The following is a 15277-nucleotide window of genomic DNA, read 5'->3' on the forward strand; positions in this document are numbered from 1 at the left end:
TTGGGGTATACTGGTGAATGAAGTGACCTCAAAACTCATGCTATTTGACACACTAATGACAAAGAGCATCATTAGGTACAAATGCCTTCATTTCCCCAGGTTTGCATAGTAGGAACTAAATGCCACAAACAAACAAACAAACAAACAAACAAACAAAAGAGCCAGACTGATGCTAGATAAATAAGTAAACAATAGGACTTTTGAGCCCAAACTGATACAAAAATAAAAAAAAAGTAAATAAATAAATAAAAGGACTTTTGAGTTGAGATTGATTTCTGGGGCAATCGCTCCATGGTATTGGTGCCCTTAGCAGCCACACTTGCTTCTTTGCTTACATGTGGGTATCCTGTGGCCACGTTGCCTACCTGTCACCTGTGGGCATAGGACCACAAGGGAAAATGGGAATAGTTCATGGAATGTTCTTTTGGTGCCTCCCTCAACTTCCCAAGAATATTAACTTCATCGTCAGGGATACCCACACCTAGATCTAGAGGAAAAGCTCTTTCTACTGCAGAAGAGCCCGCAGATGAGATGATGGGTGAGACACTCCAAGCGGGGATGGGAAGGCCCAGGCCTCAGAAGATTCCTTGGTCTATAAATAGGTGACAGGTGACATTAAGATTTAGGGGAGTGGCAGTTTCCTTGTTGGGCTGCTCTGACCTCTGAACTCTGTGGGTTGGGATTTCTAACTGCCTTTTCACCCTGCCCCTGTCCCAGTCCACTCACACTGAGAATTAGGAGTTCAGCAACACAAAGCCTTCACCTCTCTGGGCTGAGTTAGCAGGCCAGACTGGAGAATTTACCTCCCAATCAGATTTTGCTTCTTGATTCCTTAGAAATCTGAAATCAAATCTGATCAGTTTTTTTAAAATTAAAGGAAAGGGATTAACTAAATGAATAAGAGACTAGAAGGGAACTCCCCTCCTCCCACTTACTGTCTCATCTGCAGGAGAAAGAGCTTTCTTCTGGATCTAGGAGTGTGTATCTCTGAAGATGCAGTTAATATTCTTGGGAAGTTGAGGGAGACACCAGAAGACTGAGAGTGGACATGGGGTGGGGCCACTGGCAGCTGATGGATTCAGTGCATCTAGGCCTGGCCCACCCAGTCTACTGGGCTCTGTTCTCAACAGACTTCCATTTTTCAGACACTGGGGTTCTCCTGTGTGCTACTTGGTCTCTGCCAGGTTCTGCCAGCCTTTCTCTCCATGCATTTAAGTCCCTGTAGGCTGAAAGTCCTTTCTACGACCTTCTCTATCAGCCCACTCTCTTTAGGGGCAGAGAACCACTTTACTGGATACAACAGAATTATCTGCACTGGCTCATGAGACATGTGCTGGTGTTATTTATTTCAAGCTCATATCCATTCTTCCTAATCTTTGTGGTTTTATTTTTATTTTTTCAACATATTAGACTCTTGCATCTATAAACACTCTGGATCCAAAGTCAACACATCTAATTTGGTGTTTCTCTTTCTATCTTAATTTGTAAAGTACACAGATATATGGTTTTACACTGTGTGTTTTCCATACAATCACTTGAATTAATGAATGTGTCTACTGTATGGAAAACCATCATTAATTTATAGTGACATGTGTAATGGAGGCACAGAGTGATAACTCTATAAGAATTTTAAAAACTAGGACTAGAGAGATGGTGCAACTGTTAAGAGCCCTTGTTGCTCTTGCTGAGGACCCAGGTTCAGTTCCCAGTGTCCATATGGTCGCTTACAACCATCTGTAACTCCACTTCCAAGGGATCCAACAGGCACACAGGTAGAATGTGCATAAAGTAAAACAAATAAAAAAGTGAACAAAGAGAAAACACTATACACATACACACACACACACCCCTTAATCTTTAGTATATCAATGCCTGAACAAATTTACTGACTTACAGTGTTTCAATGTCACAAGACCAAATACCTTTCTACATGTGTTTTCAGTCATAGGCTCACTTGAAGTTTTAATAATTGAGTGTAATAAAAATAGGATCTGAGAACATTATAAATGGTTTACAATGAGTTACTTTGAAACAATATTTGGAATAACATAGGGTCACATCGGGGTGAGGTACAACTAGTTTGCCATAAATGCATAGCACCATCTATGAGGAGAGGTCACTGTATCAAGCAGAATTAAAAACTTGTTTTCCAGGAATACCAGGCACCACAAGAGGCGGGGGGATCTAAGGCCTACTGAGATTCCATGGGATGCCTTACATTTCTCAGTTGTCTGATGTTCATGTAGGTTCATTGACAAGAACTGGTTGGTGCTGAGGGCGGAGTGTCTGCACATCTCCTGACAGAGGGGAGGGTGGGAAGGTGCGTGGTGACTTCAGCAACCCTATGTTCAGACCACTACGCAGGAAACTGAAAGAGATCCCTGTTCAGTGCTTGGAGATCTGCAGCTTTGGAGAGTTACCCAAACCCACATTTGAACTCGTGGCAATGACAAATAAACCTTTGCATTAAGCCACTGAGATCCTGAGTCTGTTATTATAGTATAAATTAATCTAGCTTAGTGTGTTCTAGAATCATGTTTCTAAAAGTATCTCTTTTTTTTTCTTCCTGAAACAGGGTCTCTCTATAAGCCCTGGCTGTCTTTGAACTCACTATGTAGACCAGGCTGGTCTCAATCTCACCAAGATCTGCCTGTCTCTTCCTCACAAATATTGGGATTAAAGGCAGGTGCCATCATACCTGGTCTAAAAAGTTTTTGATCATGGTCCACAACAAGACATAAACTTGACATCATGTGCCAGTGTGCATGCTCAGTTGGAAGAAAGACAAATGCATGCCTGCACACACACACACACACACACACACACACACACACACCCACCCACACACACACACACACACCCAGGGAGCAGGTACAATACTTAATATACATGACTGACTTATTCTCCCTTGTTAAGAGTTCCGGTATTGACTACCTACACTGAATTTACAGCCCACTACCAAGGTTGATAACTGAAGTCTCAGAAATGCAGCTGTTGGCCATAATTTACTTGTGACTTATCTGCAAATTGCACATCTGTCATGCATATTTACTAAAGCAGGCTTTTAAGATCTGTTTTGGCTCCAGCACTGGGTGGAAGTTTTTTTTTTTTTTTTTTTTTTTTTTTTTTTTTGTATAAGATACAGCACATCCCACATATTTTTCCGGAAGGTATGTTTTATTGTTGAGCCTCCTAATTTACAACATATATTTTTAAATTTGCTTAAAAATTCTTGTCACAGGGAGTAACAATGTTAACCTGATTGTTATTCACTTGCTCTTCAGTTTTTAAAATAAATGACTGTCTCTTGCATCAGACTCAGGGGCATCATAAAAAACATCACTAGCTTGACAGTTGGTGCTAATACTGATGCCAAAGATGAAATAGAGACCAAATATTTATACTTAGCACTATTTGTCTTTATATACTATATACTCATATCAAAACTTGCCATTTCTATTAAGAAGCAGATAAGTTACTCTCTAATTTCATAAATTATACCACAAATGTGAAAATATGGACAACTATTTTATATTTCTGCTGCTCATATAAGACAATTAATGTTTATACAGAGAGCTTCAAAATTACAGAGGTGTCATAATGGGAAGAGATGGACAGACATTTCACCTGAATCTCTACCGGCCTTCTACTCGGCCGGAATCATTTCGATATTTTCTGAATACTCTTTTAGAGATGTATATGGCGTCTGTGTCTTCAATACATACAGAATACACCCACATTTAGGTATATGTGTGTATGTACATTTATACAGGTATATATACACACATATACACATGTATATAGTCTACATATGTATATATATATTTCTGTGTGCATTTATGTATACGTGCACACAGAATGTCCTTTGGTTTTATTTCCAGACCATTAATGTGAAATGAATTCTCAATGATTGCCATTTTTTTCTTTAAATCTAAGGTGGTTTAAAAAGACCTTTGTAACAAATAATAAATTCCTTTTAGAAATCATAAATATTATTACACTCAAAAGCATGACACAGGGAATGTTACAAGGTGCCAGAGAAGACAAAATCCAGGCTAAAATGGGGGACAAAAGGAATGAAAGAAGCTTCCCAGAATTCTCTCCTAAAGTCGCCCCCCAGGAACGGAACCTTAGTGCTTCTGAGTTGCTGGCTTCAGCAAAGGAACTCCAGGCTCTGCACATGCTTCAGGGAAGGGAGGGCGAGAGCCTAGGGTTGGGGGAGGACCAATGGACACTGAGATCTGAGTGGGAAGCCAATCCTTGGGCGGGCACTCCAAGTGACAGTGGGTTACTTTAGATAGAAACTGGGAATGAAGCATGTCTTTTAAAGTTGACAGCTGTCACCTTTGGGGTGCTTGCTAGATATTCTCATGGTTGCTATGGTGACAACATGTGTTTTCTTGAAAGAGGTTGTCTCTTGCTTCCCTTCTGGCTTCGAGTTATGGGGAATGAGGTGGCATGGGCCCCTCTCCATGCAACAAGCTTGTAGCAACTAGAGGTCCACATAAGTGTGGCCACTCATGCCTTCTGATGTGCCCCCTTCATCCAATGGCCCCTTCTCAAACAGTGACTCATTTCTCCAAAACACCAGTGAAATTACAACTTGAGGGAGGGAGATATTGCACTCCAGTGATAGTTTTGGGAAATCAAAAGCCCTGGTTGGTGTGGGTGAAGCTGTCAAAACCAAATCAAAACCAAAACCAAACCAAAACAAAAAACCTCTTGCCTCTTGGTTGTGTCATAACAGGGAGCTTTAAAACCACTCAGGGAAGGGGATGCTCCTATTTCTAAAATTGGTAAACTGCTCTTAGCCAGTCAGCAGCTAGATCGACCTTGTAGTTTCTCTCTTGGATGGCCGCGTAAAGAGTACCTGAAAACTGCTGCTCCAGTGGGTTCAGTCCCAATGAAGAGCAGTAGCTGGTGACAGAAGAGCCATGTGTTTTCATTTTATGCCATCCTGGCAGAGCAGAGGGGACACGATTTGGGTATTGGGATTAAACTTTCAAAGCTCATGCCTTTTAAACTTCCTCAGCCTATCCAGTATTTGGGCTTCAGGGCTCCCTGGGGGACAGCATCGTTCTCATCAGACACCTCAGTTTACATCCCTGACTAGCCTTGCTTAATCCAAGCCACCCTCCAACCCCCCATGCTAGAGCTGTGGAGTTCACTCTCTATCAGCATCTTAGCTGAGACCACGAATATTCTTGAGTCACCATGTGTGGCTTTTTAGATGCATTCTCTTCTCTTCTCAGATAGGGGAAAAAAAAAAAGCGAGGGCAGAGCTTTCCTGGTTTCAAGTGCAGTACAACCACCCATTTACATGACAGAAATAAAGGTCGAGTCACACATAGGACATAGATGTTGGTAGGAACGCTATATTTGGGCTACAGAATAAAAACGGTTGCTTCCATTGTAGTGAAAATAATCATTGACAGCGAGCAAAGCTTCAGACCAGGCTGGGATTGCTTGTGTCGGGGGGAACAGGAATTGCTGGGTGGCTGGTGGCTGCCAGAACTGTGGAGCAAGGAGAGGCAGAGACAGGGAGGAAGGGGAGGTGAAGGCGGAAGTGTGGCCCTAGTTCTTTCTCAGGATACTTTGCAGACTTCTCTCCACAGCCTCATCCAGCTCTTCCTCCAGCTCTTGCTTCTTGGACATGGCCAGCTTAGACTGGTAATCCCTCACCACCTGATCGATGTACGGGGCACTCTGTGTGCCGTGAAGCATCAGGGTCCATTCCTTCAGCAACCCCTTCTGTGGTGCACTGCCCACAAATCCCAGCTCCAGGGTCCAGGTCCCTCGGGCATCCTCCCCCCAGGTGTGGGTGGTCATGAAAGGCCACTTGTCAAAGCCCACCTTGGAGTCGTCGTCTCTGGGACGCCGGCTCAGCAAAATGGACTTGGTGCCCATCGGGGAGGTCATGTTGATGTTCAGGTCTCCTCTCCTGGTCGCGTTGACTGTGATGACAGCTTGGACGTGCTCCAGGTAGCGGACGAAGTTTTCCTTCCCCTCACATGCGTTTGTTTTGAGGGTCAGTACCAGCTTGCCGGTGGGTGGTATTTTTCTGAGGACAGAGAGGGGAGGAGATTAGGTAAGAGTGTTTGGTATACATGCCATGAGAAGAGGTTTCAAGACACTATTTTGTAGCAGGAAGAGAAAGTACTTTGGGATTAATTATTGAGACTGATCTGGGTTTTGGCTTTCACATCAACTGTGTGATTCTGAGAGTGAACATTCCTTGTAAAGGGACGGTTGTAGCCACTGTTGGTGTCCTTCCTACATCCCCCAGGCCCCCCTGAGTCACCTGCAGCTACAGCTCCCACAGTTCCCACATAGCCTGACTAGGTCAGCTCTCTCCCAGTTTCTTTCCCTGCCAACACCATGAGAATCTGCTCAGTCGGTGCAGGGCAGCTACAGGTGCCAGGGATTTAATTCCTCAGGAGAATCCTGCATCAGTGACTGACAGATTGTGGTCCGTAAGAGTTCTCTGGCATCCCCCACCCCCTCCCGGTTCTCAGTGGCCTGACTCATTGTCCCAGATTGGCAAGGTCAGGTCTTAGGGCTAACTTTAAGAGCAACTCAGATGGAGAAAAAGGTCTCATAATGATGTATTTTTCTTTTTATAAAAAAGAACATTTTCAATTTATTCTTTGATAATGTCATAAATTATGTGTCTCTTGATCATATCCACCCCACCCTCCGATTTCCCATCCCACTCCCCTGGTGCCCCCAACACGGCCCCCTTTTTGTTTTCATGTATTTCTTCTTGAAAAACAACTTACTAAGTCCAACTAATGCTGCCCGTACATTCATGGGTCTGAGGCTGTCCACCAAGGCATGGGTAACAGTGGCCACACCCTGAAGAAAAATGACAGTCCCCCTCCCCAGCTATCAATTGCTGGGGACTCCGCAGCTAGTGGTGGAGCCCCATGGGCCCCTCTCCTCTATTTGTCATTAAGGGCTCTGTCTTGTGTAGACTGTGTAGGTGACCACAGCTGCTGTGATTTAATGAGCCATGACCGCGTCAAGGCTGGAAAACAGCATTTCACACCACTCTTCCTTATCTTCTGGTTTTTACATTCTCTCTGTCCCTTCTTCCGCAATGTTTTCTGAGTCTCGGGGACTTGGTATAATGTCTCATTTAGGACTGATCGCTCAATAGTCATTGATTCTCAGTACTTTGTCCTCTGCATGGACAGCTAGCTGCGCACTGCAAAAAGAAGTTTCCACGGTGCCTTTCTTTCAAAATGCTAAGTCCCATGGATGGGAGCTATTGCTGATTTAATTGTTCCCACAGACTGAGTCCTCCTTATTGCAAATGCCTGGGACTAGCAGTGCTTTCGATTTGGAACATTGGAATACGTGCTTATGCATATTTTGGAGATGGAAGGCAAGTTGAAACAGAGAACTCGTATATGTTTCATATCCTGATATACCATCCTGAAGATAATCATAAATAATACTTTCATCTATACAGCGATGTTTTTACCAGAATCTGTCACATGAAATCCAGTGTGAGATTTTCCACTTAGTATCATTTTGAATCTTGGAGCATGTTTGATTCTTAGCTTGGGGATGCTCAACCATTCTACCACTAATAATGCTGAAGGTAGTTTAATTCATTCAAATGAGAGACCGGTTGATTTTGGGGGTGTGTTTGGCTAGAGCTGGGGACCTGGGAGGCCAGCCCAGGCATTCTCTAGGCTATCTATGCTTACAGCATACCTCCTTCTGGGAGACTATGTGAGGACAGCACGGCATGATGGGAGAACTGCAGAGTCTGGAAACATACTGGGATTAGAATTTACACTTACAGGTCATGCAAGATCAGGAAAATTATTTAAGTGTTTGAAGTGTGTCTGCTGTAGGTGGACCTGTGAGGTTAATGACTGTGTGAAAGCACCAAGCACAGTCCCTGGCTCATGGTACCTGTTAGGGCTCTTCCCTAACTCCTTGTCTATGAAGTATCCTCATTCTATATGACTTTACACTTAGAACTCCTAACAGTACACACTTATTTGTTTTAATGAAATGATAGCTATCTTAAAACATATATCTCGTAGAACGCATTTACAAAAAGATTCTCATCACACACAACCAGCTTGGTGCCATGCCTGATTCTGTATTATCCTTGGAACCAAGATCACAAGTCTGAGAGGGTTTCCGGAAGCAAACACCATGTTTGATTAAGGCATACTCTCCAGAGCAACTTGAAAACTATGATGTTTAACACCATCATTGTCAGCTTGACAGGATCTAGCATCTCCCAGGGAACAAGCCTCTAGGCCCATCGGTGAGGGATCATTTAGACTCAGGTTAGCCTCTGATCATGACTGTGAGGGAGTATATTGGTTGGGTTAATTGCTATAGGTGGGGCCATTTTCTGAATGGGGACTCTGGACTGTATCATTATAAACTCAACACTGGCATTTGCCATTCTCTGCTCTCTGACCATAGATAGGATTTGACCAGTTGCCTCAAGTTGCTGCTATTGTAACATCCCTGCCAAGATGGACTATAACCTTGAACTATGAGCCAAATAAGTTGCTTTGGGCAGGGAATTTTATCACAGTAGCTGTAAAAGTAATGCAGAAAATAGGTATCTCCATGGAGTGAAGTGGCACCAATGCTCGATGGCCCACAAAGCAGCTACTGGCTATAGAGAGCTGGGGACAGTGGGGAAGTGGCATTTTAGTCCTAGGCTCTTCAGAATTTGTTGGTGAGCAGTCATGAAGCCAGCTTTGGAAGTCAGTTTTATACATGTATGTATACAGAGCATATTTGTAAATGGCTGGATTGGCATTGGCCTACAGAACCTCCTACTTCGGTGGAAGTGTTCTGTACCTGGGCACACTTGTACAGTAGGCACTGCCCACCTATGGCAACGGAACACTTAAGCTGCAGCGAGCACGAATGAGGAGCTGAAGGTTTACTTTAGAATTTTAATTTAATTAACTTTTTATTCATTGATATGATAGTTAATCCCAGATAGAAAGCACAAGTGGAAACTGTTTTTGTCTGATAATCTGAATCTGATAAGAACAATGATATGTGGGAGGGGTCCTGGTCTTCTGTGTTTATGAGTGCCAGTTTCTTCCTGGTAGATTAACAATGCAGGATTTCTGGCCACCCTTTGGAGGTTTCTAGAATGGCTAGCACCTAAAGGTATGAGAACAGTTTGCCACAGGGTTTCTGTGAAGACGGTATCCAAGGGGACTGGGATTTGCAAAGAATGAAGTCAGGAAGATGCCTGACATAGTCTGAACAGTATCCTATTCCTACGCTCTTGGCTCACTTGGAAAGTTCAGTCACTTGAAAAGTGAGTTCAGGAAACTTACAAGCTGTATCCATTCCTCTGTTGAGGGACATCTGGGTTCTTTCCAGCTTCTGGCTATGATAAATAGGGCTGCTATGAACATAGTGGAGCATGTGTCATTTTTACCGGTTGGGACATCTTCTGGATATATGCCCAGGAGAGGTATTGCTGGATCCTCCGGTAGTACTATGTCCAATTTTCTGAGGAACCGCCAGACTGATTTCCAGAGTGGTTGTACAAGCTTGCAATCCCACCAACAATGGAGGAGTGTTCCTCTTTCTCCACATCCTCGCCAGCATCTGCTGTCACCTGAATTTTTGATCTTAGCCATTCTGACTGGTGTGAGGTGGAATCTCAGGGTTGTTTTGATTTGCATTTCCCTGATGATTAAGGATGTTGAACATTTTTTCAGGTGCTTCTCAGTCATTTGGTATTCCTCAGGTGAGAATTCTTTGTTCAGCTCTGAGCCCCATTTTTTAATGGGGTTATTTGATTTTCTGGAGTCCACCTTCTTGAGTTCTTTATATATATTGGATATTAGTCCCCTATCTGATTTGGGATAGGTAAAGATCTTTTCCCAATCTGTTGGTGGCCTTTTTGTCTTATTGACGGTGTCTTTTGCCTTGCAGAAGCTTTGCAATTCTATGAGGTCCCATTTATCGATTCTCGATCTTACAGCACAAGCCATTGCTGTTCTATTCAGGAATTTTTCCCCTGTACCCATATCTTTGAGGCTTTTCCCTACTTTCTCCTCTATAAGTTTCAGTGTCTCTGGTTTTATGTGGAGTTCCTTAATCCACTTAGATTTGACCTTAGTACAAGGAGATAGAAATGGATCAATTCACATTTTTCTACATGATAACCGCCAGTTGTGCCAGCACCATTTGTTGAAAATGCTGTCTTTTTTCCACTGGATGGAGTACTACTCAGCTATTAAAAAAATGAATTTATGAAATTCCTAGGCAAATGGATGGACCTGGAGGGCATCATCCTGAGTGAGGTAACCCAATCACAAAGGAACTCTCACAATATGTACTCACTGATAAGTGAATATTATCCCAGAAACTTAGGATACCCAAGATATAAGATACAATTAGCTAAACGCATGAAATTCAAGAAGAACGAAGACCAAAGTGTGGACACTTTGCACCTTCTTAGAAATGGGAACAAGGCACCCATGGAAGGAGTTACAGAGACAAAATTTGGAGCTGTGACGAAAGGATGGACCATCTTGTGAATGCCATATGCAGGGATCCATCCCATAATCAGCTTCCAAATGCTGACACCATTGCATACACTAGCAAGATTTTGCTGAAAGGACCCAGATATAGCTGTCTCTTGTGAGACTATGCCGGGGCCTAGCAAACACAGAAGTGGATGATCACAGTCAGCTATTGGATGGATCACACGGCCCCCAATGGAGGAGCTAGAGAAATTACCCAAGGAGCTAAAGGGAACTGCAACCCTATAGGTAGAACAACAATATGAACTAACCAGTACCCCGGAGCTCTTGTCTCTAGCTGCATATGTATCAAAAGATGGCCTAGTCGGCCATCACTGCAAAGAGAGGCCCATTGGACTTGCAAACTTTATATGCCCCAGTACAGGGGAACCCCAGGGCCAAGAAGGGGGAGTGGGTGGGTAGGGGATTGGGGGGGTGGGTATGGGGGACTTTTGGGATAGCATTGAAAATGTAAACGAGGAAAATACCTAATTAAAAAAAAAAGGAAACTCACAAGCGGACAACAGGATGGTTACTGTAATAACTGCCTTCCGTGCCGTGTAACTTACTCATTATCTGCTGAACACAACTCATTGTTGGTTGGGCAGAGAGGTGCACACCTGTAATCCCAGCAGACGGGAGCTAGCAGGAGGAACTTGAGTTTCAGGCTAGCCTGGGCTACATAGCAAATTCAAGTTGATGCTGGGCTACATATAAAAGCCTTGTCACAAAACAAAGCAAAACACCACCACTAATAAAACAGTCTATTATCTTAATGATTCAATCCACCTCTGAGACAGGCCTCTGGGCACAGGGAAGTTGTTTTTTCTGTTTCAATTAGATCCAGGGTACTTAGGACCGGAGTCACTCAAGGACATTCTCTTTTCAAATGAGTTTGTAAAAACTTTGGTAGAAAATTCCTTTTGAGAGCACAGGTTGTATTTCTTTGATTGTTTAAGAATCAGAGGCAGGGGGGACATCTTAGCTCAGTGTACATCCGAAGCACAACACACACTCGAGTCTCTGACTTAATGAGTCCTGCAAGTGAGAGAACCACTCTAGGGTTGACAGAAGAAGAGAAATATGCATGGGGCCAAACCTAAGATACAGGCACATCCTAGCTGAAGAGATTCAGTAGATGGTGCCAGTGCCCAGTCCAGAGCCCATCCCTTCTCCAGCTGTGTGAGCACGAGGGGCTGAAGATGCTTGGCTGGAAAAAACATACATCAGACACAAGCACAAGTGCTTCAGGTCAAAGTGGGGCATCTGTTGAGTGCCACTGATGGTCCAGCATCCAGGTGGCTCGGGTCACAGGAGCACACACAGGATATGCATCCTTCTCAGGTCCTTCCTGCTTGCTTCGAACCGGTCACTCCTAACAGGGGCTTTCTGAAAAGCCTCCCATCTGTAAAGCATATATATTCAAATTGGTTCTCAGGCTCCATTCCAGGCAACTTCCCATCCCTGCAACACCACCTGTCTCCACTCAGCATCGAAGTGACTCATGTCATTCTTGGCTGCAGAGAATACTGGTCTATTCCGTCTTGTAACTTCAATCTTTCTAGTTCCTCTTGTTCCTGTAATGTCAGGACTTCAGAGGCAGGAGGAGAAGGACTGCTAGGAGTTCAAGGTCAACAGGAGCAAGTGGCAAGTTAGTCACTATCTCAAAAGTTGAAATCAGACAAGCAAAAGCCCTTGAGAAGTCCTTGTAGAGAAAACTACGCTGGCACTGCCTTGACATCTAGTGTGCAGAGGCTAGCTGTCCATTCTGCTGTCTGTTTCTCCTACACCCTGCTCCACCTTACTTAGGTATGACATTAGAGACAGAGACAAAGGGAAAAGTGTCAGCAAGGTGACAAGGACAGAGGAAACACAGGACAGCTACTTCCTGCCCAGGGCCTTGAGCTGGGGCACTGTATACTTGTGAGAGTGGGTTTAGGGAGAGATGGAGGGAAGTGGATAAAAACATTGAAAGGTTATTACACATTTTGGAAAGCCAAAAATCAGATTGGGGTGGGAACAAATGTAGATTTTTGTTAGGAATTACAAAATTTCCTAGCCGTGGAGGTTGGAATGTATACAGGGATCAGAAAGCCATGCCAGGGGAGTGTGGCTTGTCTGGAGCTACGGAGAGGGAGAATTTCTGTTCCTCCAACTCTTGTGTTCACTGCACAGGAGCTGGGGTCCCCAAAACAGGATCTGCTTAATTGGACCGCATTGGAATGTTAGGTTCTTTGAAATGAAAAGACTGATGTGAATCCCAGAAAGAAGCTTGGCAGATTGACAGCTCCTTGCTGGAAGTGTGGCTTAGTGGTAGAGCACTTGCCCAGGCTGCTTATAGCTGCCCTGGGTTCAGCTTCAGTACTACAAAAAAGAAAGGACACCACCCTCTCCTCACAGGCAGGAGTTTTGCAAGTACCATGGCCTCTGGAGAACTAAGATGATATAGCTCCTAATCCATGGCTTGCTAACTCATGGTGTCAACCAATGGCAGATGGGAAAACTCTGGAAGAAGATCACATTGGTACTGAGCATACGTAAGACTCCCCCTCTTCTTTGTTGTATAAACAGTACAGCATAAGGAATAGCTAAATTAACACATATTCCTTTACATTAATATCTAGAGGTGAGCTGGAGCATGCGGGAGCATATCACAGGTCATAGGCATGTCGGATGAGGTTTTACACAAGCAACAGCGGTATCCATTGATGTCCCAAGCATCTGAGGTCCTGGAGCCAAGTCCCCCCACACCCTGGAGGATAAATGTATTTCCAGGGGTTTCTTATTTATTTATTTCTTCTCATTTATGTTTTGATTTTGCTACAGTGACATCATCTTGTTTTTATATAAAGAAAATAGGAAAAAATGTTAATTCTAAATGAAAAAAATCAAGATCTGTGCTTAGGAAGAGTTATGTTAGAAGTTAAAATAGGAGGTGGCTGTGGAGTAGATATTTCGAGCAGTCACAGAATGCTCATTCTTAGGCTGTGTTCTGGATCACTTTCAATGCAAACACTCAGCAGGACACTTCAGGGAAGCTGACCTCATAGGAGGACATGCACAAAAGTCCAGTGCTCAAGTCCTATACACCCGCAAAGGTAGTTGGCTCCCATCTTTATCTTGCTGTATTTGCTTTAAGCAAGCAGTCAGTGGACTCCTGCCTAGAAGCAGGTGTTTCCCAGCGCACTCAGTGGAACGCCCTTGTGTGACGAATCATCAACTGTATTGTGATTATTTCATTAGTCACAGACAACAGCCACTCTTTCTCAAGTGTATAAAATGCCTACAGTGCTGCATTTGTGGGAACCCCTAGTGGGGTGTCCATTTAGGGTTCCTCTTCTGTATAAAGGATAGGGTCAGGTGCCCAGTGACCCACCCAGGAAGGCACTGTGGTGCAGCAGCCACTGTGCAGGATCGCACAGCTGTTACAGGACATAGCACATTCTTCTTGCTCTCCTCCAGACCACTTCTGACGTTCATATCCGCTTTTAACACATTTCTTTTCCCCCCTTATTCCCCCTGGAACTCAGTTGGAGCACATACCCAGCTAGAGGATCTGTAGCAACAGTTCCCTTGGGGTTGGGGCAAGGGGGAGGAGTGAGTGGCTGGCCTGCGCTCAGCGCTCCCCTCTGTGCAGGTAATGGGGCAGCAGAGTTCATTCCTCATTCCGTTCTTTGCACATGGCTGGCACAGCTGGTCACAGCCGGTTTTCTCTTCCCTTTGATCCTTCTTGAGCACCCTTCACTGACTCTCTTGATAAAGTTCTTTAGAAAATTGCTTTTCAAATTGACTCCTTCTCTGGAAAGATAAATGCTGTGGAAACTCATATACCTGACAATCACTGGTTCTGAGAGCCCTCTCCACCTTGCCCGCTGTTTCTGGGCAGCCCGAATGACGTAGAAAGCAGTGGTTTGGAGGCTATTCATCCCTCTTTCAGAACTCCTTGGAAATGATTTCGGGTCACTGGGGTCAGCCCTATGTTATCCACCAAGCTCGCCTGTCAAACCTCTGTCAGCTCTGCTGCTGCTGCTATGGCTGTCCGTGTGTGAGAAATGAGCAGTGGCTCTTCCAGTAACAGGAGCACAAGGGAGGCCCAAGACTGTAACATGAGGCCAGGCACATTCCTAGCCTCACATTCTTGACACTCTGCGTGGAGCTGTTGTTATCAGATTGTCATTTCCCATTCTGTTTGCCCTGTTCATCAATTCCCCTGCCGAAGAGGAACCTTAGTGTTGACATTAGTTTGGAATCAGATTGAATGGGAGCTGCAGCCTCTCAGTTGCACGTTTAGCATCTCTAGTTCTCCACAGACATCGCTACTCTTTTGGATGGTGTAGATAGAAAACATTTCACTACCCATAAAGCTTTGCAGCCTCCAAACTTTCAAGAAATTCTACTAAACTCTACTAAGAGACAGCAGTGGTCAAGGCTTCTATAACTGACTTCAGGAACCATTAGTCATGGTCAATAGGGCAGAACCCTAAGTGTCCCAGGCAGACAGTGTGTTGCAATGCTCTCTGTTTGGGAGTTTGTTACTCCCAAAGGACACTGGATACTCCATAGTGCAATGACAGTTATGGATTTTTGGGACCCCTCTATAGGTAGGTTTTCAAAGTCTTCAGGAAACTTCTTAATAGAAAATTTCCCCAGGCTTCTCCCCCTTCAGTGCAGACTCACTGAGACACATAAGGTTCTACATAGCTTTCACTCAAATCCAATCTTGGCCACTCAGTAGCTAGGTA

General features: G+C 44.2%; 1 protein-coding gene across 1 annotated transcript in view; it reads right to left on the reverse strand.

Annotated features, from left to right (window-relative positions):
- Positions 1 to 3167: 3167 nt before the first annotated feature.
- Pcsk2 (proprotein convertase subtilisin/kexin type 2) overlaps positions 3168 to 15277 on the reverse strand; it is a 263586-nt gene continuing 251476 nt past the window's right edge. Inside the window, exon 12 of the mRNA XM_021150157.3 lies at positions 3168 to 6061. Coding sequence (XP_021005816.1) covers positions 5575 to 6061 — 487 coding nt within the window. The 3' untranslated portion in view covers positions 3168 to 5574. The remainder of the gene's footprint in view (positions 6062 to 15277) is intronic.

Source organism: Mus caroli, unplaced genomic scaffold, assembly GCF_978045245.1.
Source record: "Mus caroli unplaced genomic scaffold, Mus_caroli_1 scaffold_2, whole genome shotgun sequence".
Lineage (NCBI taxonomy): Eukaryota > Metazoa > Chordata > Mammalia > Rodentia > Muridae > Mus > Mus caroli.